This window comes from Hyaena hyaena, unplaced genomic scaffold (assembly GCF_003009895.1).
Source record: "Hyaena hyaena isolate Hyena2069 unplaced genomic scaffold, ASM300989v1 scaffold_71, whole genome shotgun sequence".
Classification (NCBI taxonomy): Eukaryota; Metazoa; Chordata; class Mammalia; order Carnivora; family Hyaenidae; genus Hyaena; species Hyaena hyaena.
In genome coordinates, this window is record NW_024080704.1 from 2,732,845 (window position 1) to 2,759,778 (window position 26,934).

Sequence of the window (26,934 nt, forward strand, 5' to 3'; positions counted from 1 at the left end):
CAGACTTCCAAACCCTCACTGAAGTGAGAGGCAGGGGCAAAGAGCACATGCCCTTTCTTTTTAACAGAAGATCTGTCAAAGAGACCCCACATCTCTCTTAATCACTGATTCTCTCTGGACTGGGAAAATAGAGCTTTCTGACTGTTCAGACTACAACTTTCTTGCAACCAAGGAATGGCTGGCTCCTTGTCATCCTCAAGAGGCAAAATTGGCTTACAGCTAGTCTAGTCACCTTCTCACTAGAGGACTGCAGAATCCCTCAGCCGCCCCCCACCCCCAACCCCAGATGCCATGCAAAGGTGCAGTATGGCCAGGCATACACTGACTCACCTGGACAGAGCTCTGTGAATCCACAGGTCCAGACCATGTCTCAAACAGCATTAAATTATATCTTTGATAAAATCATCTTTAAAACAAATTTAAAGTGTTCTTTGCTCCCAAGAAACAAAGCATGGAATTTTCTGGAATAAGAAAGCCCTCAGAACTGACTCACTGTTTCTCCTTCTGCTAAAAACATAGACTTGTCACTGGAATCAAAGCACTATCTAGCAAATGGGAAGCAGAAGAGATTTCTTCCCTTCTTTAATGAGTGTAGACTGGAAGCTGTCATCTGCAAAGATAGATGGGCAAGAATTTCTTAAAGGAGGTCAGAGAAGGGCAGGGGCGTGGAGGCTCAGAGAGGAAATGAGAAAATGAGATCTGATTCCACTTTAAACAAAACTCATTCCTAATTCGCTTTGTGAATAACTAGCTGGTGGGTGGGCCCAACAAAAGAATGACGGTATATGTTTGCTTTTACATCATCTCAATACCTTGCAGGGGAAAATACAGTATCTTGCCTGGATTGTTAAGACCGCAACACCACACACATCCCCTAGATCTACCAAATTCTTAGGCCAAGTCTCACTAGGTCAGTCCAGGTATAAGCTCACGCTGGTGGGTTGACAGCATGAAGCTAGACAATATGGAGGAGGATCTGAATAATAACTCACCGTTACTGGGTATCAAACCGCCGGTAAGAAATTTCCCCCATCCTCAGGATGCTCGCTTCCCTGCCTAAGGAATGAACTGGAGGATAGGATCTCACACAACTACAGATGCGTTCTTGCTGGGAGCACGCAGACTCATCAATTTATGCAGCACGGCTGAAATGGATTAGATCTCAAATCTGGTAAAAGGTTGCCTCTTCCATTCATTCCTGGGCGGAGAAAGGGAGATGAGTTGGGGGTGGGCTCTAGTTTATTTTTAAAATCATTTAGTATCTTGGTTCTGTGGATTACTGCAACTGCACCCTTCACCCCCACCCACCCCACTCCACCTCCTCCTCAGGGTCCCTTCCAAAGGGTGAAAGGATCTGGAGGCCTGATTTCTTCCCTCTCGGCTAAGCCTGCCCCTTTTCCTCCCAGCAGAAGTATACAGCCACTGAATCCAGAGCATCTATCGACGTTGGAGGCGGGCGGGCACAGCAGGGCTCCCGAGCTGCGGCCCCTCTTTCCCCAGATGCCCTGGAGATTTCATCTTAATTAACGATGAGAGCTATAGCACTGAGGATTGAATTTTTCGAAATAGAGCACCACGCCCGCTTTTTGTCTGCTTCCCTTCCTCCGGTCCCCACAGTGACATCGAAATTAAAAAAAAAAAAAAAAAAGGCAACGAACAAGCAGTCTCACCTACACGTGCCGCGGACAAAGTCTAGCGGAGGATTCAAGCGGAGTCAGGAGGCCGCCTCCAGGGAGCGGCGGTCGGCTGGGAGGATGGGGGCCTGCGGCGGCGCGCGGGGCGGGGCGAGGGGGCGGGGCGCCGGGAGGCGGGACCCGGGCGGGCGCCGGGCTAAATGCCCCCGCCACCTCTCAGGACCCCGGGACTCTGCGCTCCTGGGACTCAGACGCTTCCGGACATGAGCACTTGGGGCCCGACCAAGAGCTGCTTGGCGGCCGGCTTGCTGAAGAACCAATTGGCCATCGTCACCGGCGGGGCCACGGGTATCGGAAAGGCCATCGTCACCGAGCTCCTGAACCTGGGTACGTGAGCAGGACCCTGGGCCAGAAAACCCAGATCGAGGGGTCCGCAGAGACACACTGGCGTAACCTGGGGTCGGGGAGCCAGGAGGGACTAGGCATGGCTGGGAGACGTACACTTGATAAGCAAAGCAGCTGGAGACCAGGGTGAGATGGAAACCAGAGGGGAGAAGGAAGAGAGTTCTTCGTAAGAAATTGTGGAGGGGCGCCTGGGTGGCTTGGTCGGTTGGGCGGCCGACTTTCGCTTAGGTCGTGATTTCATGGTTTGTGGGTTCGAGCCCCGCGTCGGGCTCTGTGCTGACTGCCAGCCCAGAGCCTGGAGCCTGTTTCAGAGTCTGTGGCCCCCTCTCTCTCTGACCCTCCCCTGTTCACGCTGTCTCTCTCTCTCTCCTAGAGGTAAATTGAATGTTAAAAAAAAAATCTTTAAAAAAAAAAAAGAAATTGTGGAGAAACGTTGAATAATGAAACCACTGTTTGTAAGCTAAAGGGAACAGTTAGAATCAAAGATACCGTGCCCGAGGTGGGGACTAAGGACACGTGCTATGGAATTATTTATAGATGTGTATTTAAAATTAATCCAGCCTCTGTGTTACCTAATGAGGATGCACGAGAAAACTGCATTTCACCTTAACTGTTAAAAGTCGTAACACCCAAAAGACTCCCATCAAATATAATCTGTACACAACTGGTAAAATATTTACCCGAACTTGGAGGAAGGGAGGATTTTGTAATCACACAAACAAGTTAAGAAACCGCAAAGGGGAAAATGGACAAGTTTACCTACATGGAGATGTAAACCCTCATTGAATGAAAAAAAATGTAAATAAAGTTAAAAGGCATAAGAAAAAAACATTTACAATATACAACAAATTTATTATTATAAAGTGCTCTGACAAATAAGGAAAAGATCTAACTCACTTATAGAGATACGGACTGATGATACGGACCAAGTTTTCCAAATAAAGAACTAAAAATAGGCAATAGATCTCTGAGAAAATAATCAACTTTATTGGGAATAAAATGCAAAGTAAAACAATAATATGATACCATTGTTTTTCTAACAAAGTTTTAAAACATTGGGGGAAAATGAAAGGGTTGAGAAGCGAGTGAGAAGACAGCCAAGAATGAATTATTAGAAGCTTTCTAGAGAGCAATTTGGAAAAAAAGGTCTAAAACATTAGACTAATCATGCTCTGTGACTAGCAATTCTTCTCTTAGGAATTTACTCTAAGGATATAATCAGAGATAAGCACAGATTTGCATACAAGGAGAGTAGCAAAACCCTGGAGATGATCTAAATAACCATTAGAGAGGCAATCATTGGGGCACCTGGGTGGCTCAGTCGGTTGAGCGTTCCAAGTGATGAGCCTTCCAGGTCATGATTTCACAGTCCTTGGGTTTGAGCCCTGTGTCGGGCTGTATGCTGACAGCTCGGAGCCTGGAGCCTGCTTCAGATTCTGTGTCTCCCTCTTTCTCTGCCCCTCCCCTGCATGTGGTCTGTCTCTCCCTGCCTCTCAAAAATAAATAAACATTTAAAAAAAAGAAAGAAAGAAAGGCAACCATTAAGTCAATAACAGTGAAATATGCTGCTATTTAAACATTGTGCTATTGAACACTATGTGGAGAAAAGCATATCATATAATAGAAAAAAGTAGGATTCTAAACAAAATGTACCATTTCAATTTGATTGTTAATGAAAAATACATATGCAGAAAAAGAGTAGAAGGCAGTTTGTAACATTGTTAACAGCAACAACTTTCCCTGAAAGTGATTTGAATTATGGGTGATCAAATTGTCTTCATTTAAAAAAAATTAATGAACTCATAAATTGACTTTGCTCACCATTGTGTTTATAATGATTAGCCTATAGTATGAACTAAAAAAAAAAGTATATTTAAACATTTTTTAAAATTTTAGAAGAGAGCACACACATGTGAGTAGAGGAGAGGGGCAGATAGAGAGAGGGAGGGGTAGAAAGAGAGAGAGAATGAGAGAATCCCAACAGGCTCTGTGCTGTCAATGTAGAGCCTGACATGGGGCCCAATCCCATGACCCTGGGATCATAACCTGAGCCAAAATCAAGAGTCAGACCCTCAACTGAGTGAACAACCCAGGTGCCCCCGAAAAATGAAAATATTTAAAAAATGAAAAAAAAAATTTTTAAGATTTTTAAGTAATCTCTATACCCAACATGGGGCTCAAACTCACAACCCCAAGATCAAGAGTCTCATGCTCTACTGACTGAGACAGTCAGGCACCCCCAAAATATAAGAAAAAAATGAAAAATGAACATTTCTTAATTTTACCCTGGAATGGCTTCATTACCCAACACTCCACTCCCAGAATCCCAAGCAGGCTCCATGCTCAGTGTCCCAGGCTCAACTCTAGGCTCGATCTCGTTGTGAGGTCATGACTTGAGCTGAAATCAAGAGTCAGATGCTTAATCAACTGAGCCACCCAGGTGGCTTAATTTTTAATAGTGAGGATTAATTTTTAAATATAGATTTAGGAAGAGTTGTAGATACCTGTTTTTAAATTTCTGCCCTTTGCCCTATTCTGGAAACTTCTCTGTTCCACCTCATTGACCAAATAAGCTATTCCTCCTAACGCAGGGAAAACCGACTTAGAGTAGATCTGGCCTTCAAATTTTTATTTCACTTCTTTTTCCCTCCTGGTAGTAGAGTCCACCTGGTAACAAGGTGAAAGGAAACAGGGTTCTCCTAACAGTGTAATTTATGCTGTGTTGAAAGTTATACATCAATTTTGATAAATTTAATTCTGTTTTAAAGTTAGTCTTGTTTTACCAGGAACGCATGGTGAATCTTTTCAATGTTTGCTTCGTAAAGCTTTCAGAATGCCCATCAGAATTTCCAAAAGTCATCTCTATCGGACATTACTAAAGTATAACATGAATTTGAGAAAAATAGTTTTTTTAAGTGCCTTCTTTTAATATGCAGAAGCTAGATCATCCCATACAACTAAAATAATTGTGGTCAAATGGAGACCCTTCTTACTGTTTACCTTTATAAACTCCATTTATTCCACATGTGTATGTTGAATGTGGACTGTGTGCTAGTGTAACAATTATGGCAGCGACAGGGTCCCTGTCCGCTGGGGGTGACAGCGTGTGGGGGAGACTCTTAAGCACAGGTCATTATAATATAACACGGGCTTCAATACTGTGTTGGGGTGAGGACAGTGGTACAGAAGCATGTAGAAGGGATTACCAGCCTCGGCTTGGTGAGGAAGAGGAAGGAGAGTTATTAGTATAGTTGTAATTATCAACATAGTTCAGTTAAAATCCACTGTAGAGCTATGGGAAGTCCAGAGTTGGGAAGGCTTCTGCTCTATGTGCTTTGAAGCCGCCTTGGCCAGTGTTTCTGATATATTTATATATGTGTCTATGAAATGAAGGAAGCATTCTCTTTAGGATGAGCTAAAACATAAGGCAACAGTGAACACGAAGGTTCATGATCACTCAGTAAGGTGAATGGATATTCCAGTATGTCATAGCTTAGTATTTTTACTTAAGGAAAACACTGATGGGAGTGACGACATGCCCATAACCGACTATTCCTCCTAGAACTCCATTTACATTCCATTCTAATTTCACTTCCAGTGTTACCTATTTTTATTTCTTTGTCGTATTTCCATCTTTTAGGACCAGCCCTCTTTCAATTATAGGTTTATCACTGGGAGGCCTGGACCCAACACAAGTGTATTCTTTGCTGTCTATGTGTGAATTGAAAAAAGCATGAAGGTGCCCAATCATGGCCAGACACTGAAAGCAGTGACAAGATTGGTCACTGATCATGATGTGCATCTCTTATTCAATCGTGACTTGTGGACTGAACAGCTTGTATTTTATGCAGTTACTCACAGTTCATATATCATGGTAACTGACATTTGAACCATGTTGCTGCGGAACTAGTGTTATTTAACGAAGCTTAGACAATTGAAATTAGTGCATGTTTGAGCTGAGCAAAGCAAGGACTGCCTATACTCCTATTAACGCCCTTTTTGGCCATCACACTGTTGTTCCCAAACATTTATTTTTACATAGATTGTAAATCCTACAGTGCATTGCTATCATTTTACTTTAAACAGTTTCTATCTTTTAGAGAGACTTGAATAGGGGCACCTGGGTGGCTGAGACAGGAAAGTGTCTGGCTCTTGAAATCAGCTCAGGTCATGATCTCACAATTCGTGGGATCCGAGCCCCTCATCGGGCTCTGCAATCACAGTGCAGAGCCTGCTTGGGATTTTCTCTCCATCTCTCTCTGCCCCTCCCTACGTCAAAATAAATAAGTAAACATTAAAAATTTTTAAAAAAATAACAAAACTTGAATAGAAAGAAGGGAAAGTCTTTGCATTGTAAAAACTCCCTTGGGCCAAAAGGTGAGGGGCTTGCAAATGAGGATACCAACCATTGTCTTACCCGAATAGGGTAAAAGGTCAGGGGTTGAGCAACCTAGGTCCTGGCTGCAGCAAGCCCCTGAGATGTAAATCTTTAGTGAACATTGTGATTAGAACGGTCAAACTGTTCAAGTGACTGTTAAGCAACCCGCACCTCTAACCGCAAAATTCTCGCTTCTGTACACCGGCTTCATCCCTCTCCCTATATAAACCCTGAACTATGGCTCGGTGGGGCGCTCTTCTGAGGACTCTTCGGGTGCTCCGGAGGGGGTGCTCTGGAGGGGTCGGGTGCTCAGAAGGGGCCGTGTGGCCCGACTAAAATAAACCTGAATAACCAACTCCTTTTGTGTTTGTGGGCTTTGTCCTCGGTGATTCTCCTTTGGAAAAGGTGGTCTAACAGCATTTACTCACATAGGTAATTTAGATTTCCATCTCTATCTTTGTCCTTCCATCTGAAAGACTTCCTTTACTCTTTTAAGTCATACAGATCTGCTTTAATGAACTCTTCCAACTGTTACATGTGTAAACAGGTGTTCATTTTGTCATCATTTTTGAGACTGTTTTCACTGGGTCAAGATTTCTGGGTTCCCAAATACCCACCCTCTCCCCCTCCTCAGTACTTATAAAACATTTCCACTGTCTTCTGGCTTGCAATATTTCTGAAAAAGAAGCCTTCTGTTTTTCTCATCTTTATTGTTCTGTTCTTTTTCTCTGACTGCTTTTAATATTTTTCTCTTTATCACTAATTTATTTAATTTTATCATCAGTGCCATTTCTGATTCTGTTTGTATTAAGTGATTTTTCTCTTTGTTACAGGTTCTATTTACCTGCTTCTTTGCATGACTGGTAAAATTTTTGTTGGATGGTAGATATTTGAATTTTGCCTTGTTAGATGCTGGTTATTTTTGTATTCTTTGAATATTCTTGAGTTTTGTTTTGAGATGCACTTAAGTTACTTGGAAACAGTTTGATACCTTAGGAGAGGCTTGTTATAGGTTAAGTGTTAACCTGAATGGCCTTTGATCTAGGGCTAATTTTGCTTCACTACTGAGGCCATACCCTTCTGCGTATTTTTCCCACTGGCCCTTGAAAGGTTTGCCTGGTGGGAACACTAACTATTCTCTGTGCTGTGTGAATGTCAGGGTCTGCTGTCTCTGCTTATTCAGGCTGGTTCTTTCCCCAGCCTCAGAGAGTTTTCTTCACTGGTCTCGTAGTGTTTGTTTCCACTCTCTGAGATCTCTGTGCCTTGCTACCCCGTGTCCAGTGCCTGAAAATCATTGTTGTGTATACTTTGTCTAGTTTTTAGTTGTTTTGGTCTGGAGGGTAAACAGGGTTATTGATGCTCCGCCATAAGCAGAAGCAGAAGTCCTGACTCAATCTTTTAAAAAAAATTTTTTTTTAATATTTTATTTATTTCTGAGAGAGAGAGAGAGGCGCAGTGTGAGCTGGGGAGGGTCAGAGAGAGAGGGAGACACAGAATCCAAAGCAGGCTCCAGGCTCTGAGCTAGCCGTCAGCACAGAGCCCAATGCAGGGCTCAAACCCATGAACCATGAGATCATGACCTGAGCTGAAGTCGAACACTTAACCAACTGAGCCACCTAGGCGCCCTCTGACTCATCTTTTTACGTTAATCTTTTTCATGGGAACACATGAAATATTATTACTTTTAATTTAGACAACCAGTGAAGGTGTATTTACCAATGAAAGCATATTTTACTTGTTCTCTCTTCTCTTTTCAGAGTGTAATGTGGTCATTGCATCTCGTAACTTTGATAGATTAAAATCTACTGCAGATGAACTGAAAGCCAGCCTGCCCCCCACCAGCAAGGCTCAGGTCACTCCCATAAGATGCAACATCCGCAAAGAAGAGGAGGTAATGCAAATATGTCTATATCGTTTATTCATTTATTTTAATTTATAGTAGTGGCTCCTAAACCTGTGCTTCAGATGTTCCTATGGTAGCTGTCTTAGATGAGGTTAACTAGAAGCAGAGTCAATGAAAGAGAATCTTTTGCTAATGATTTACTGAGTGAATTACGTCCAGAGAAGGAAATGGAGGGAAACAAGATAAGGAGGCAAAGGAAGGATGTGGTCTCAGTAAGATTCCCTCTTGTGCCCTTTGCCCTTTAAGTCATTTCTTTTTTAAATTTTTAATTTTTTGAGGTTTTATTTTTTTCCATTTTTAAAAACTGTTTATTTTTTTTTTGAGAGAGAAAGCGAACATGAGCAGGGAAGGGGCAGAGAGAGAGGGAGACACAGAATCCAAAGCAGGCTCCAGGCTCTGAGCTGTCAGCAGAGAGCCTGATGCAGGGCTTGAACCCCTGAACTACAAGATCATGACCTGAGCTGAAGTTGGATGCTCAACAGACTTAGCCAACCAGGTGCCTCAAGGTTTTATTTTTAAGTAATCAGTAATTTTTGCCCCTAACATCAGGCTTGAACTCACAACCCTGAGATCAAGAGTCACATGCTTGATCTCAGCATGTGACTGAGCCAGCCAAGCACTCCTTTGAAGTCATTTCATAATGTTAATTTTAACCTGATTTTAGTACTATTCATTATTCTGGGTTTACAGCTTACAAATTCATACAAAGAGGCTTGTATTCAGAAGTGGTCCAGGCTCTTGGCTAAATCTTGTCATCAGAATTACCAATTTAGTTTTCTGATCTGTGGGTAGTATGGTACTCAGAGTTTCCATTTCCTGTTACAGACTGCAAGTTCTTTTCCTCTCTAGAGTAAGCTATCAATCCAACTACCAAGTTATGTGATTAACCAGTTGACTTTTAACATTTTTCTTTAGGTGAACAATTTGATCAAATCCACCTTAGATATTTATGGGAAGATTAATTTTTTGGTCAACAATGGAGGAGGCCAGTTCATGTCTTCTGCAGAACACATCACTGCAAAGGGATGGCATGCAGTGATCAATACCAACTTGACAGGCACCTTCTACCTGTGCAAAGCAGGCAAGTATGATCAATAACCCCAAAAAGTCAAGGTGTCTTTATTTAAAATTATAGAGAATCTTGAAAGAGAATTGTTAGAGGCGCAGAAACTCCTGGTTCACTCCCATACAGTACAGGAGTGTAAATTGTTCCCTTTCTGGATAGGAATTTGGCAGTATTTGTAATATATGGATATGCTTTGATCTTATCATTTTATTTCTAGAAATTTGTCATGAGAAAATTATTAAGGATCTGTACAAAGATATAGCTACAAAGTTGTTCCTGAAACTAAAAATTAAGAAAAAAATAACCCTCACATTTTATTTTAAAGAAATGAATTTATTAAATTGGTTATAAGGGCCTGTTCATTAACCTAGTGGAATCTTCAGGGAGAACACCAGGTAGAGTCCACATTCTTTCCAACTAACAACTAGTTAGCATGCATAATCTTTGGATTGAAAGTTATGCTTTATAATATTCAACTCCTGACGTTGAGTAACTCAAGGGTTTTCTTGCAAGCTTTCCAAGACATATTTATGGTAAAAACCATAGAACAAGTATAATTCCAAACAAAAGGGACTTTACCCCAACATGGGTTAGACTTTATCTTCTTAATATCTCTAAGTCAAAGTCTTGGAGACCTTCCCAGCCTTTAACTTTATCTAACCAGCAGCATAACACTTTATATTAGTTGTGACTAGCTGTTCCAGTGTAGACGCCATAGAAAAAAACGGGAGCTTAAACAAGATAGTATGTTTCTCCCTCATGGAAAAAGTTCAGGTAGGTAGCTAGGGATAACATGGTAGTTCCAGAATCAGTGGGGACTGTGCTGTTGCGACTTGTAATGAGTATATATTTTGGTCTGTCTCCAGTTCCTGGTTCATAGCTCCCCTTGACCCTTGGGATTTCCTACGCAACAAGAGCAATGGGGGAATCTTTTGTTATAACACTTGGTCTTCTTGTCTTGAGTACCTGAAATGGCTTTAGGACCATAAAGGTGAAATGAGTGTCTGTTATTCATAACAAGCCCTGCTCAACCACAACTGAGTTTATGTTAATGAGGTGACTTTTGAAAATTCCCCAAAGATGGGGTGGGAGCTGGTTGGGAGGGAACTAACCCTGATTAGAGTTGGAACTTCCAGTCTCACCTCCTGATTTCTGGGGAGGAGAGAGGGGTGAAGTTCGAATCAGTGACCAGCGGCCAATGATTTAATCAACCACAGCTATATAATGAAGCCTACATAAAAACTCAAAGGACAGGGTAGGTAAATCAGAACACTCCAATGTAACACCATGCCAGGCTCAAACTCCAGAGAGCAGAAGTTTCCTTATTCTGGGCTTTGCCCTGTGTATTTCTTCATCTGCCTGTTGGTTCATATCCCTTAATATCCCTTGTAATAAACTGATCATTTAATGAGTGAACTAGTTTCCTGAGTTCAAGAGCAGATTCATCAAATCCAAGAGGAGCTCATGGAAACCTCTGATTTATAGCCAGTTGGTCTGAAGCACAGGTAAATAAGCTGTACTTGTGATTGGCATCTGACGACTCTCTCAAGTATCTTAAAGAAATATTCTTATAATACCCAGGGAAAGTGTCAGGGGAAAAATGAAGATGATGTCAGAGTTCCAAAATATAGTACTACTTAACCAGAAGCAGAAAGTCTGTGTTAGCTTAATTTAAATAAACTTATTCCTTTCTTTCTTTTTTTTTTTTTAATAAATTTTTTAGATATTCAGTAGGGCACATAGTGCTTTATTTGTTTTCATTTTTAAAGTTTTTCTTGGCTGTTCATGACCTTTTAATCTTTCATACAAATTTTATAGTCAATTTTTTTCCTCAAAAATCCTGTTGGGGAATTTGATTGGAAATATGTTAAAACTTATCAATAATTTGAAAACAGTTAACATGTTTAAATAATGTCTCTCCATAATGGCATGTATTTCTATTAATAGATACTTATTTTATATTTTTTGGCAAAGATGTGTGGGTTTTGTCATGTAGATCTCATATTGTTTTTATTAAAGTTATGCCTAGGTATTTTTGATGCCTCTTGCTATTTTGAATAGGCTGTTTCCCCAATTACTTTCAACTGGATTATTGTTGGTTTATAGAATTATTTTTTTCAAGTTGAGCTTGTAGCTTTATCTAGTAATTTTTAGCTTTAACAGTTTTTTAGATTAGTCTTTTGTGTGTCTTAGATGTACAGTCATGTTGTCTAAAAATAAATACTGTATTTAATTGAGTGAAAGATACAGTCAATTCGGAAATGCACCATTTCATATATCACTAAGAAAGTACAATCAGTGCTATATGTATCTTAAGAAGCCTCCAACTATAAGATGTGTCCCAGTTTCAAAAATGTGAAAATAGGGGCACCTACCTGGCTCAGTCAGTAGAGCACTTGAGTCTTGATCTCAGGATTATGAGTTCAAGCCCCATGTTGGGTGATGAGAGTACTTAAAAATAAAATCTAAAAAAATTTATAATATGAAAATAATATGAAAGAATTTTCTTAGAATTTAAAAATACTGTATTTTATATCTTCTTTTCTAGTAGCTTTACCTGCTTTTTCTGTCACACTTTATGAATTGGTAAGAACTCACTGGAAAGCATGAAGTATTGATGGGAAGGCATTCTTATTTTTGCCTAAGCTTTTAATAGGAAGGGGTCTTGAATTGTTCTCTGGCCTTTACATTCTAAGAATTAGATTTCTGGGACACCTGGCTGGCTCAGTTGGTTAAGTGTCTGACTTTAGGTCATGATCTTGGGGTTTGCGAGTTCGAGCCCCATGTCAGGGTCTGTGCTGACAGCTCAGAGCCTGGAGCCTGCTTTAGATTCTGTGTCACCCTCTCTCTGCCCTCCCTGTTTACACTCTGACTCTCTCTCTCAAAAATAAATAAACATTAAACAAATAAATAAACATCATTAAAAATTAGATTTCTGTTAAAGCTAGTCTTGGATGTTCATTTATGGCATTGTCTTGATTTATATGAATAGAGTTTGTGGCTAAATACCAAATAGGGCTTCAAAAAGTATAACGTAAGAATGAAGATAACAAAAGAAGGGTTAAGACTTGTATCTAAAAACTACAAAACATTGCTGACAGAAATGAAAGATTAAAATAAATGGAAAAACAGTTGATGTTTATGAATTGTAAGACACAATATTGTTAAGATGGTGGTTCTTCCCAAATTGATCTGTAGGTTCAATGCAGTCCCTATTATTTTTGCAGAAATTGACAAATAGATCCTAAAATACAAGTGCAAAGGACTCAGAATAGCCAAAACGGTTTTGCAACAGGTGAAAGTTGGAGGACTTACACTTCTTGGTTTCAAGATAGTGTGGTACTGGCATAAGGATAGATGTATAGGTCATTGGGACAGATTTCCCAGTCCAGAAATAAACCCTTATATAAACCCATTATATCAAACCCTAATATTTATGATTTTTGCCAAAGGGCCCAAGGCAAATCTATAGGGAAATGATAGTCTTTTCAACAGATGGTGCTTGGACAGTTGGATATGCAGGTGCAAAAAGACCCTTACTTCACATCATAAATCAAGATTAACCCAAAGTACAAAATGGAACATGGACCTAAAAGCAAAAAGTAAAATTTTGTAATTTTTAGAAGCAAACAAAGGACAAAATCTTTATGACCTTGGCTTAGGCAATGAGTCCTGAGATACAACACCCAAAATAGCATGCATAAAGTAAAAAAACTGATGAACTGGACTTAATCAGAATTACACATGTGTGCTTCAAAAGATAACATTAAGAAAATGAAAATGTAAGCCATAGACTGGGAGAAGAGATTTCCAAATCATATATCTGATAAATAATTTGTATCCAAAATATAAAAAGAACTCTTATCATTCAGTATTAAGAAAACAAACCAATTAAAAAATGTGCAAAAGATTTGAATAGATATTTCACCAAAGAAGATATATAAATGGTTGATAAGTACATCAGAAGATTCTCAACACCATTAGTCATTAGGGAAATGCCAATCAAAACCTCAGTGAAGGGCGCCTGGGTGGCTCAGTCGGTTAAGTGTTTGACTTCGGCTCAGGTCATGATCTCACGGTTTGTGGATTTGAGCCCCACGTTGGGCTCTGCTGACAGCTCAGAGCGTGGTACCTTCTTCAGATTCTGTGTCTCTCTCTGCTCCTCCGCTTGTGCTCTATGTCTCTCTCAGAAATAAATAAAAACATTAAAAAAAATTTTTTTTAAAAACTTCAGTGAAATATCACTTCATACCCACTAGACTGGCTGTAATCAAAAAGTCAGACAATAACAGTGTGGAGAAACTGGACCCCTCATGCATTTCTGGTAGGAATGTAAAATGTAGAGACCCTGGAAAATAGTCTGGCAGCTTCTTAAAAAGTTAAACCTACAGTTACCATATGACATGACCCAGCAGTTTCCCCCAAGAGAAATAAAAACATACACCCCCACAAAGGTTTATATTCATAATCACCTGAAAGTGGAAACATTCCTAATGTTCATCAGCTGGTGAATGGATAAATGAAATATGGCATATCCAATTCAATGGAATACTATTCGGCAAGAAAAGTTAACTCTTCTGTAATACATGTTACAGCATGGATGAAGCTCACAAACATTATTCTAAGTGAGAGAAGCCAGACACAAAAGACCATATATTGTGTGCTTTCTTTTACATGAAATGTTCAGAAAAGGCAAATTTATATAAACAGAAAGTAGATGAGGGTTTGCTTGGGGATGGCCTGAGCTGCAGAAAGCCACCAGGGCACTTTTGGGGGGTGATGGAAATGTTCTAACATTGAATTGTGATGGTGATTGCATGACTCTCTATATTTATTAAACATCTAGGTTGTATACATAAAGTGGATGACTTTTGTGATCCCTAAATTATGCCCAATCCGGCTTTTTATAAAAAAGGAAATGGAAATTAAAAGTTTTTAAATATCAAGCCACATGCTGGGGACAGGGGATGAGAGTAGGACACTGTGTCATATGTTTGTCATTGATCTGTTTCCTGCAGTTTACACCTCCTGGATGAAGGACCATGGAGGATCTATTGTCAATATCATTGTCCTTATTAAAAATGGATTTCCAGGATTTCTGTAAGCACACTTACATATATATATATATATATATTTTTTTTTTTTCTATGTCTTTGGGTTTTGTCTGGTGAATAGGGGAGAGTAGTAGGGTGGAGAAAATTTCTTAAGTCACGATCCTTAATCCTTTAATAAGTTTTGATCTCAATACCTAGTTATGCCCTTTATTTGGATGTTAAAAATGTGCTTCCAAAAAGTTTCCATCCGTATTAGGCTTGCCAGATTTACCAAGAAAAGAAAAACAGGTGCTCCGTTAAATTTTTTATTGTAAGTCTGTCCCAGGTATTGCATGGGGCATCTTTATGCTAAAATTTTGTTGTTGCTTTTGTTGTTGTTTATCTGAAATTCAAATTTAACTGAATGTTCTATATTTTATCCAGTAACCCTTATCCAGATGTCACTAAACTGGTCATCCTTGTCTGGAGATCTCTTTTTTGATAATGTGTGAAAATAAAACTAATCTAGGTTAATTTAGGTTAGAATACTGTAAATATACCTAATTCACTTTTAGAGAGAACTGCTAAATTGTTCTCCATAGTGGAACTTGACATATTTGACTCTTATTCTGATTTTGGTAAACTTTTATGTTAGAAACTGATTTTTTTAAAAAGTCAGTCAATGAACTAATTGACTATACTGGCTCCATAAACTCTTTCATGATAATAATGTGCCAGGAAAAACAATGTGCCAGGAAGCTACTTGAAAACCATACATTTAGCAGGTAAAAAGCCTGGTTTACAAAAAAATTTGTTTTGCTGATTTTTTTCATATCTTTTATAAGTTCTGATTCCTTCCATTTTTTTCTGAAAAAATGTTTATTTTCCAACATAGAATATTTTTATGAAACAGATCTATCTTAGTGTTATAAAAACATGCATGCTAGTTTTTATATATGTACAAAACTGCATAAGGTACAAAGTTGAATGCTCTATACTTTCTCATCCCAGAAAAAACCTTTTAACTAAGTAAGACAGTGACCTGAATTCCTTTATTATTAGTCCATCATCTGTAATCTGTAGGGTGATATTTTGGTATTGCGTGAATATTCTGTTTTCCATCGTGATTTTTGGAACCATTGTTGATTCTTACCTGAATCACTTATTACATTAGGGTTGGAAAAATGTTAATTTTTCTGATTTCATAATTGCTTCTATATTTAGTAGCTGATATTCTTCCATAAAAGACTTCGCTGCAACAGCCATTCCTTCCTTGTCTGTATATTTATTACTATTATCATTATCATTATTAAATTTTTTGGTATACCACTATGGACTTATGGACTTATTTTCAGATTCCTCTTTCCGAATGCACATCTTATCTCAAAGTTAATAGCAATTTGTATTGTTTCTACATTTCGCTATTACAAATAATTCTGCAGTGAATAACACTATACATATTTGTTTCATATTTCTGGGGTTATATGTTTACCGTATATCTTGGAAGATGGATTGCTGGGTGAAAGTGAAAGGTAAATGCTTTTAGGTATTTCTAGGGGTGCCTGGGTGGCTCAGTTGGTTAAGCATCTGACCTCAGCTTAGGTCATGATCTCGTGGTTCCTGGGTTCCACAAGGAACCCTACATTGGGCTCTGTGCTGACAGAGCACAGAGCTTGGAGCCTGCTTCAGATTCTATGTCTCCCTCTCTCTCTGCCCCTCCCCTGTGCATGCTCTGCCTCTCTCTCACACACAAAAATAAATAAACATTAAAAAACCCACACACACATTTGTGGGGTGCCTGTGTGGATCTGTCAATTGAGCACCCAACTCTTGAAGTCAGCTCAGATCATGATCCCAGGGTGGTGGGATCAAGCCCTGCATCTGGCTCTGCACTGAGCTTGAAGCCTGCTTAAGATTCTCTCTCTCTCTCTCTCTCTCTCTCTCTCTTTCCCCCTCTTTGCCCTTTTCCCCTGCTCATGTGCACTCTCTCTATATAAAAACAAAAACTAAGCCAAAACAAAACAAAACAAAACCCCCCACACTTGTAGCCCTTAAAATTCCAATTTGTTAGTTTTTCTATGTAATTAAAAGGCCTTCAAAATATTTCTCTTATGGTCATGGTGTTTTGGAGGATGTTATGTGTGCCTGTAACGTAAATTTTGTTTGACCATCAGGTGACTGTGTTTGGCTTGAACACTGAAGGACCCGCTTCTTTCTCCTTGTTCAGAAAAAGGATCAAAAAGACTCAACAAGAATCTATCTGTGGGGTTCTGACAGGTCATTGCACACCTGTCAGTTAACGAGAGAACCAGTCAACAGAAACTGATTATAATTTTTATGTTTTGTCTTCTGAAGGCACTCTGGAGCAGCCAGAGAAGGTGTTTATAATCTCACCAAAACCTTAGCGGTGGAATGGGCCAGCAGTGGAATAAGGATCAACTGTGTTGCCCCTGTAGGTAAACGTTCCATCTGAAAGCTGTTGACAAATTGTTCCCTTCTGATTCCATCTGTGCTGTTGATAGAGGTATTTGTTAATACTCATGTACACTGGAAAAGATTGGTTTTTATTTATTTTATTTTTTTTAAATGTTTTATTTATTTCTAGGAGAGAGAGAGAAAGAGACAGCATGAGCAGGGGAGGGTCAGAGAGAGAGGGAGTCACAGACTGAAACAGGCTCCAGGCTCTGAGCTGGCAGTCAGCACAGAGCCCGACGTGGGGCTCGAACCCACGAACCGCGAGATCATGACCTAAGCGAAAGTCGGACGCTTAACCGACTAAGCCACTCAGGCACCCCAAGATTGGTTTTTAAAAATAGATAAAATCAGAAAGAAGTGTTCTTTGATTTACAACCAGATTGTCAAGAAGGTTAAATTAAAGCCAATGATTCTCCTCCTTGTCAACATATTAGAATTATCCATGAAATGTTTAAAAACTTGTGATATATAAACTCGACTCCAAACTATGGAGTCCAGGAATTGGTATGTTTAAAAGCCACCTAGGAAATTCAGATGCACAGTGGAGATTGATAACCACTGATTTAGAGAACAAATTTTGCCAGATTATTTTGTTATTTCTTTTTTTTTTAATTTTTAATGTTTCTATTTATTTCTAGGAGAGAGAGAGACAGAGTGAGCAGGGAGGGTCAGAGAGAGAGGGAGTCACAGACTCTGAAACAGGCTCCAGGCTCTGGGCTGGCAGTCAACACAGAGCCCGATGCGGGGCTCGAACCCACGAACCGTGAGATCATGACCTAAGCGAAAGTTGGACACTTAACCGACTAAGCCACCCAGGCGCCCCATATTTTGTTATTTCTTGGTATATCATTAATCCTTCATGAGAAAAGAGAGAAAAACCTCAAGTCTAATTCAAGTTAAAGATTGTTTAGGGGCGCCTGAGTGGCTCAGTCAGTTAAGCGTCCGACTTCAGCTCAGGTCATGATCTCACAGTTTGTGGGTTCCAGACCCACGTCAGGCTCTGTGCTAATAACTAGCTCAGAGCTGGAGCCTGCTTCAGATTCTGTGTCTCCCTCTTTCTCCGACCCTCCCCTGCTCACGCTGTCTTTCTCTCTCTCTCTCAGAAATAAATAGAAACATTTTTTTAAAAAAAGATTGTTTAGAAGTCAAGAGAAAATATCTCAGCAGCATATTGTAAATTATAGGGTAGAAATTACTATATGTTCAAATCACAGTACGATCAATTTAATTTTTTGTGTGTGTGAAATAAGATATAGTTTAAGTCCCTGGCTATTACATATTGGCTTCAAGAGAGATGTAATTCAAGAGATGTTATGTGAAATATCTCACTCATCTTGCAAAACTCAACCTAAATCCACTTCTCTGTGATGTCTCTTGGTTTTCTCTAAGCTAGTAATCATCCCTATATATGAAACTATAACATATGTGGTTATCTATAGATCTGCCCATATAATATCTATAAATATTGTTATCCATGCTACTGGATGGGAACTAAGCAAGAACTGACTTGAAGTGAGTAGAGAAATCTCGTCTTTAACAAATTGCAGGCTCCTAGCCAGAAATTTCATAGCTCTTCAGTCCTTCACAGCTGACATCACTTTACCCACATTATACTCAAGTATTTCTAGGAAAAAATTCATTACAGTTTCATTCTTCAGATTGAGATCTTCGAACACTGGCCCCTAAAAGTGCATTTCTTGAAAACATTTAATGGTATGTTAGTGTTGCAAAGTCACATATGTCTCCAGAAGATGTTTTTAGGTTTAATGTCTAAACCTTAATACTTTTTGAAAATTTCATCCTCTTTAAATAAAAAGTTCCAAATCCTTTAACTGGAAACCAGTATATTGCCCCATTATCATTTGGAATAATGAATACCACCTGATTCTCTCATCTTGCTTTCACCCGTTTGGTTTCTCCCTCACTCCTGTAACCTCTGCTGTAGTTATGGGTTAATAACAAATAGCTTTATCGTGTGTTATACAGTTTTTGAGTTATTTTCTTGGCTTTATAAACCCTTGAAAGCTAGTAAAAACTAAACAGAAGAATTCCAAAATAATTAAAATTTTAGTTTATTTATATTAGATTCAGATATTTTATTTATGATTTCACTGTAGAGAAAACCCATGAAAATATTGCATTTTCTAAGTCTCACAATAACCACAGCCCAGGCTTCTGTTATAAAACAGAGAAGTTTAGCAGAAGATAGAATAGAGCCCCTGTCCCCTTGGGTCCCAGTTAAGTGCCTGTCTGTGCTAGTCATATAGTTATGTTTTTAGAAAGCAAATCTTTTCAGAAAAAATCTAGGGCTTGTCTGGTGATTAAGGGAGAGGAGATCACAAAGTAAGTATTCAGATAATCCATTTGTAATAGTGGTTAACTGTACTTCTTTGACAATATTGAAAAAAATTAATATTAGAGATGTTGAGTTTTCTGTAGACATTAACCCACTTACTTTTTGACATTGGTTGATAGACTGCCTTGATGTCTTTGAGATTAAAATTTAGTTTTATGTTCTTTATTTTGTTTCATTTTATTCTCTAACGTAGGGAGTCATTTATTCCCCAACTGCTGTTGCCCACTATGGTCCTTTAGCAGAAGACATGTTTGCAGGGTACTTTAAGAGAATCCCAGCTAAGCGAATTGGAATTCCTGAGGAGGTAATGTATATTTCTAATAACATTGATTCTAATTACTTTTTTTTTTTTTTAAGTAATCTCTTTACCTAATATGAGACTCGAACTTACATCCCTAAGACTAAGAGTCGCATGATCCACCAACTGAGCCAGACAGGTAACTCCCAGTTTCATTTATACTTTCGAAATTTGTAACATTTGGCGTCCTTTTTATGCAATCTAATTGGCTGAGAGAGATGAGTGCTCCCATTGCTACCAGACCATTTTCCCTGTACTTTCTCTGTGCTTTGCACGCTCACAGAATAAAGATCCTGATCTTTATTCAGGGTGGAATAGAGTGTGAATTAAGAACAGCATGGTCTTAATATTTCATTGCACTTTTCAGCTATATTATTTTATCACATGGCCTTTGTTGATACCCAGGACCCTAAGCAAAGTCAGATGATTATGGCTACATGAGTTCCATACACGTTTTCTATAAGGGCCATACTTAAGTGATGTAGAAATCAATAGATTTCTTAAAGACCAATAATATCAATCTTAAAATATAATAAAAGGATACCTTTCCTACAATAATATTAAAAACAGAAATGCCTGGTATAAACTTAGCTCTAATCAAAAAGAAATTTATTACTAAAAACCAGCAAAAAATGAATAATCCCCAATGGAGAGAATCAATTTTATAAAAATCAGATTTCCCTTTGTACGTTGATTGCCGGGACCCGCACTGGCCTCTCTGGATGGCTTCCTTAAAGCCACATTAATTAACCTTTGTCTCTTTCCAATCTTTTAAAAATATATGATAAAAAAGGGGGCTATGCCGGGAGCCGCGCCGGCCTCTCTGGATGGCAATCATAGCAAGGAAGTGGCAATGTTTGTAGCTCCGGCCGTGAGAAATGAAAACTGGTATCTCCTTCTGCTCATGTTGGATATGAGCCTGCTGGTACTGACCAGGCCTCACTATATTCCATATCAGACCCATATTTTGAATACAGATACCTCATAAGGAAAAGCATATTCCTGCCTTTACAAAAGAAATTTTGGATGAAAGCTCTATGGGGAAAATTGTCAAAAGGCTCTTCCTATGGGTCTTGCAGATCCGAGACTTAGGGGGTTAAGAACACAAGAATTACAACTGAGCCTGGCCCTGAGACCAAGGGCCTATTTTGGGGTTAAGAGCAAAACATAGTTACAACATAAATCTTTGCTAATTGGTGAAACAAAACAGTCCCTTCCTCAAGGCCTACTTTCCACAAACACCCTCTCTTACATTGGCAGCTGGGATGAGGATAGATAACAGTAGCTAAAACATAACCCAGGGGCAAAAGACTGACCCATTCAGGGTCCCCATGTTAGTCTCCACAAACAACCGATTCAGAAACATTCATCCTCTTGAGAGCCAGACAAAATACTCCTAACTTATCTGTATACAATTTGACCTATATGTTATCCTATTTTTCACTAAGAACATTCTGTTATTTCCTTGGTCGGAATAATTCTACTATTGTTATCACAAAAGACCTCCCATTGTAAGAAATTCCTTTCTATGACTTCATCTTGTTGCTGAACCTGTAAATAAAGACACAAAAACCGACAGGACAGAGATGCCTGCCTGGTGATCAGAAAGAATCCCCGGGACATCTCTCACTCTCTTTCTCTTTCGCTGACACCATCCATCCTTCAGGGACCCCTGGACCTGCCGGAGCCGGCTCCGCCTCCGGCAGTTGATGGATAATAGCTATACTTGTGGTGAACATAGCATAGCATAGAGAATTGTCAAATACGAGGTCATATTCCTGAAACTAATATAAGTTTTTTTTTTTTAAGTTTGTTTTGAGAGAGAAAGAGAGAGAGAACACATGAGTACAAGTGGAGGAGGAGTGGAGGGAGAGAGGGAGAGAGAGAATCTCAAGCAGGCTCCACACTGTCAGCACAAAGCCTGATGCGAGACTCAAATTTACAAACTGTGAGATCATGACCTGAGCCAAAACCAAGAGTAGGTTGCTTAACTGACTGAACCACCTAGGTGCTCAGGTACTTCAATTAAAAAAAATAGTAAAAAAATAAAAGTAAATAAAATCACATTTCCCTAAGGTAATATATAAATTTAATATAGTTTTGGAGTTCAATACTGATTCTAAAGTTGGTCTAGAAGAATACTTATTCAAAAACAGCCAAAAAATGTCTTGAAAAAAATAATGGAGGGGATTTGACCTTCCCAACGTTAAAACATACTATAATGCCATGTTTATTTACAATATCCGTTGCTGGCATGGGAACAAATTAAAGTTAGTGGAACAGAATTTACTTATATCAGTACCATATATATATGAGGAGTTTATAGGAGAAAGTAGCATTTCAAATCTGTGAGGAAAGGATTGACTGTAGCAGAAGTCTTGCAGCAATTGGCTGTTTAATTAGAAATAAATTAGGCTGGGGTGCCTGGGTGGCTCTGTCCATTAAGTGTCTGCCTCTTGATTTTGGCTCAGGTCATGAACTTTTGGTCATGGGATCAAGCCCTGAGGAGGTCTTGGTGCTGAGCATGCAGCCTAATTGTGATTCTCTCTCTGCTCTTGCTGCAGTTGCAAGAGTGCATGCTTCCGTGCTCTCTCTCCCTCTCTCAAAATAAATAAACATTAAAAGAAGTATATTAGGCCTCCTATCCTGTATCACATACAAATAATTTTCAAATATATTTAAGTGCTAAATATTTAAGTAAAACCATAAAACTCTTAAAGGAAATGTTTTCTAATTCTCTTTGGTTTTGGGAGTAGATGTTTCTGTACTCATCATCACCCTCTGAATTTTTAGGGGATGCAGTGGGATTCTAAGTCCCTCTTGTAGGAAGCTCCTGTAGTCTGAGTTCCTGGCCTTGTAGCCTGCAGGACCATTGACTGGAAAGTTACAATGCCAATTTCTTGTTACATAGATGCATTGGCTATTTCAGGGACAAAAATATAAAAAGCACATGATGCATTGAAAGATGGGGTTATGGGGCACCTGCATGGCTCAGTTGGTTGAGTGTCCCACTTCGGCTTGGGTCATGATCTCACGGTTCATGAGTTTGAGCCCCGTGTCGGGCTCTATGCTGACAGCTTGGAGCCTGGAGCCTGCTTTGGGTTCTGTGTTTCCCTTTCTCTCTGCCCCTCCTCAGCTCATGCTCTGTCTCTCTGTCTCTCAAAAATAAATAAACATTAAAAAAAAACGTAGGGTTATGGCAGGCAATGAAAGGTGTGGAAGGAACTGATTGTTTGAATGGGAAAGATTAAGCACAGTGTTCACTTTCAGCTTATTCACATTGTGTAACGTGTTTGACACTGTCTAGACTCCTTCATATCTTGCTGTGCTAGTCACTTTTTTATTTTGTAATGGTGCTCGAATAGAAAAAGGTGGTTGTCTGTTCTGTCAGATTACGGTGCACACAGACTGTAGAATTCATGTTATAGTCATGGGTTTTGAGAATATGTTTCCTTGGGTGGGGAAGCAGCCCCATATGGATTGTATCCACTTTTCTATATGTGTGGACTTCTGTTTCCAGATCTCCTCGATAGTCTGCTTCCTGCTGTCTCCAGCAGCCTCCTTCATCACCGGACAGTTGGTGAATGTGGACGGGGGCCAGTCTGTATATATGCGAATGTTTGATGTACCAGGTGAGTAGTCAAGAAGTGAGCCGTCACTGACTTTATGCCTTTTCATGTTCAAGTTTTCAAAATTTCTTAAGCACTTACTAAAGGGATTAGGGTTTTCTCTTCTGGAATACCAAAAGTGTACAAAATATTGATACTCCTGATGTGATCTTTAAAGGAGATGTTCCCAGTCAAAGAAAATATCTAAATATTTTTATTATAGCACACAGCTTTATCTATTTAAAAAGTTGCCTGTGTGTGCATAGGTTGGTGAAATTTTAACCTTACAAAATATTCTTTATATGAATATATATGGGGGCGCCTGGGTGGCTTAGTTGGTTAAGCGTCCGACTTTCGCTTGGGTCATGATCTCACGGTTCGTGGGTTCGAGCCCCGCATCGGGCTCTGTGCTGACTGCCAGCTCAGAGCCTGGAGCCTGTTTCAGTCTGTGACTCCCTCTCTCTCTGACCCTCCCCTGCTCACGCTGTCTCTCTCTATCTCCTAGAAATAAATAAAACATTAAAAAAATAAAAATAAAAATATATGAATATATATGTATAAGGAGGAGATGGAAAAGAAGCAAGAGGTTGCCATATTTTTAAGATTTAATTTCTCAGTTCCTCTAACAAGCGGCTTGTGTATCTGAACAGAAGAATCAGATCTATTAGGCTGGGGGGTTGGGGTGGTGGTACAATACTATTTTACATTCTCTTTGTGATGTAAACTGAGCTATATGAATTTGCTGTATTCAACCATTTTTAATATACAAAAGCAGTAGTTTTATAAGGCTCGACCAAATATAGATGTTGCACACAAATAAAAAAATCAAGCATATTTGCACTGTTGCTGAAGAGTGCTGAGTGAGTGTCTACCAGCAACTTACAATGTGATCGATGTAGGGGCGGCTAGGTGGCTCAGTTAGTTAAGTATCCAGCTTCAGCTCAGGTCATGATCTCATGATTCATGGGTTCCAGTCCTGCATCGGGCCCCACGCTGACAGGGCGGAGCCTGCATGGGATTCTCTCTTTCTCTCCTTCTCTCTCTGCCCCTCTCCCACTGTTCTCTTTCTCCTCTCTCTCTCTCTCAAAATAAATATATAACTTTAAAAAATGTGATTGATGTAAAAAATGTGATTCAATTTCATATCAGGGACCTGGGTTCACCCTACTCTTGTATACTGGCAGTCTAATCAATACTTAAGAACTTCTTGCATTAATAAATGATTAATATGGGACTTCAATCTTACATTTTCCCTCTATTATTTCCTTACTAATAATATCAATGTGGTAATGTGCATAAGATGCCACAGTTTTAAGGACGGGCCTTGGTTGGAAAGACAGAAATGCCTACATGTTATATAGTACTGTTTTCTGAAAGTATTTTAAGTGGCCAGGCTGGGAGGGAAGCTCTCCACTTTTCTCATCAGTGGAGTTGAGGGTATGTGTCGTTTTTCCTTTATAAAGGGAAAGAAATTTTGGGAGAAATCAGCCACATGTTTTTCAAGAATATACTTGCCCCAAATAATGACTGGGAATATTGAGCCTTTGCGTCCAGTGTTTTCTTTAAGATTTTCAGCCCTGGGGCATCTGGGTGGCTTACTTGGCTAAGTGTCAGACTTTGGGTCAAGTAATGATCTTATGGTTCGTAAGTTCAAGCCCCACATTGGGATCTGTGCTGACAGTGTGGAACCTGCTTCAGATCCTCTGTCTCCCTCTCTCTACCCCTCCCCAGCTTGTGCACTTTCTCTCTCTCTCTCTCTCTTAAAAATAAATAAACATACAAAAAAACCCCAAACCTACCAAGATTGCCAGCCCTGGAGTGATAAGGCCTGGGATAGAGGCTTGGCTAGACCTTTATTAGCTGTGTGACCTTGGGAAAATTAATTTCTGTAGGCCTCCACTTTCTTTCCTATAAAGTGGAGTCTCTCTTATAGCATGTATTGAGTAAATGGTTAGGAGCATTAAATTAGATAATGTACATTGAAAGCCCTGGGTCAGATAGGATGCTTTTAGCTGCAGCACAAACTGGCCTAAGCATTAAAGGAATTTATTGGCCTGAATAACTGAAAAGCAAGTCAGACTTGAATCATATGCTCATAGATCTCATTGAAGACAGTACATTTTTTCCTTTCTCTCTGTTTTTGCATGTGCGGTATTGGCTTTATCTTAAGACTGACTCTCCTCGTTACAGGAAGGCTGCCTGCCAACCTAACAGGCCATGATTCTCTGTTCCCAGCCAGCTGGACAGAGAGAGAGAGGAGTGGAATGACTTGGTTACAGCATTTTTAGCAGAATTCTGAGACCACCCCCTCTGTTTTGGACCATCTTATGGGAATGGGCAATCCTCAACCATTAACTACAGCCAGAGGGGTGGAGTGCACTGTTTGATTTAGCTCAGTTAGTAATCTAAGTGGGGTCACTTCCCCACAACCTCATGGATTCCCAAGTGGAAGTGGAGGTTATTGGAAACAGAGGGCGAGGGACTGGATGCTGGAAAGACAGCTATCTGTGCCCAGTGCAAAGTAAGGACATGGTTTTAACATCATCCAGGTTATGAAGGAAGTAGTATTTTTTGAGTGTCTGCAGTACTCCACGTGCTGTACACAAGCCATCACATTTAATTTTCACGACTTTATTTATTTTTAAGTGTATTTATTTATTTTGAGGGGGAAGGGGCAGGGAGAGAAAGAGAGAGAGAGAGGGAGGGAGGGAGGGAGAGAGAGAATCCCAAACAAGCTCCACGCTGTCAGCACAGAGCCCAGTGTGGGGCTCTATCCCATGAACCTGTGAGATCATGACCTGAGCCGAAATCAAGGGTTGGAGGCTCCACCAACTGAGCCACTCCAGCCCCGCTAATTTTCACGACTTTAAGAGACAGATGTTATTACCCCCCTCCCCCCCCAAAATCGATGAGGAAGCAGGCTCAGGAAGAGTAACTTCTCCAAATTTAGAAGCGCTAGTACAGGGAAGAGCTGGGATTCCAAAGCAGGATTTTCTCAGGACTTTTGCCATTTGTCCTAGTGATTTCTTTTTTCCCACTGAGAAAAGAGGTGAACCAGGGAAAATAAGAGGGTTTGTTGGCAACCAGGAAGACTAATGAGGTTTGTAGATTTGTGCTGGACATGATATTTTCCACTTACTTAACAGATCATGACAACTGGCCGGAGGGACCAGGGGACGTTTCTGTTGTCAAAAGGATGAAGGAGAATTTCAAGAAAAAATCCAAGCTCTAAGCCAAGGACACTAGAGGTGTTTTTTGTCCCCAGGTGCCTTAACATTTCACGAGTACACTTTGGTACTTTATAGGAACTAATAATTTGCATGAAACAATTACTTTCTGCCTTTTTAATCTTACCAATTATGCCTCTACAAAAACTATTCCTGAAATGAAAGCATGTTTAAGTCCCAAACAATACAGTTGAGCCCGTGATTAAAGATTTTTTTAGGAATGGACTTAACATACTTTATGATTTACTTTTTATTTCTAAGAAAAATATTTGAAAAGTTCAGTGATTTCAAATTAATAATGGAGGTATCGTCATCTCCCAAAAGATTTTGCTATTTAATCGGAAAGGAGGGCAATAAATCTTAATTGTGGCATCGTTGTAATTCTTAAAACTAGATATATACAGTGACTCATTTCTTATGGGATATATTTTTGGATCAATAAGACTTTATGGTAATTATCAGTGTGTGATTTGTTTTGTTCATGAAGTCAAAGTTGTATAAACCCTTTTAATTCAAAAGAAAAATAAAATTATGTGTATTTCTTTCCAGTA

General features: G+C 39.5%; 1 protein-coding gene across 1 annotated transcript; it reads left to right on the forward strand.

The window, feature by feature from the left end:
- Positions 1-1,846: 1,846 nt before the first annotated feature.
- PECR (peroxisomal trans-2-enoyl-CoA reductase) lies at positions 1,847-26,934 on the forward strand. Its single transcript, XM_039233179.1, has 8 exons — positions 1,847-2,021; positions 8,175-8,308; positions 9,236-9,401; positions 14,405-14,486; positions 16,775-16,871; positions 19,444-19,554; positions 23,069-23,180; positions 26,303-26,934. Exons 1-8 carry the CDS (start codon positions 1,898-1,900, stop codon positions 26,386-26,388), a joined length of 912 nt encoding a protein of 303 aa, XP_039089110.1. The 5' UTR covers positions 1,847-1,897; the 3' UTR covers positions 26,389-26,934.

Bases quoted from the DNA above. Each gene is read 5' to 3' on its own strand.
- PECR (XM_039233179.1), top strand. From the start codon at position 1,898: ATGAGCACTTGGGGCCCGACCAAGAGCTGCTTGGCGGCCGGCTTGCTG. The intron at 2,022-8,174 runs GTACGTGAGCAG...TTCTCTTTTCAG, and splicing joins CACCGAGCTCCTGAACCTGG to AGTGTAATGTGGTCATTGCA. The intron at 14,487-16,774 runs GTAAGCACACTT...TGTCTTCTGAAG, and splicing joins AATGGATTTCCAGGATTTCT to GCACTCTGGAGCAGCCAGAG.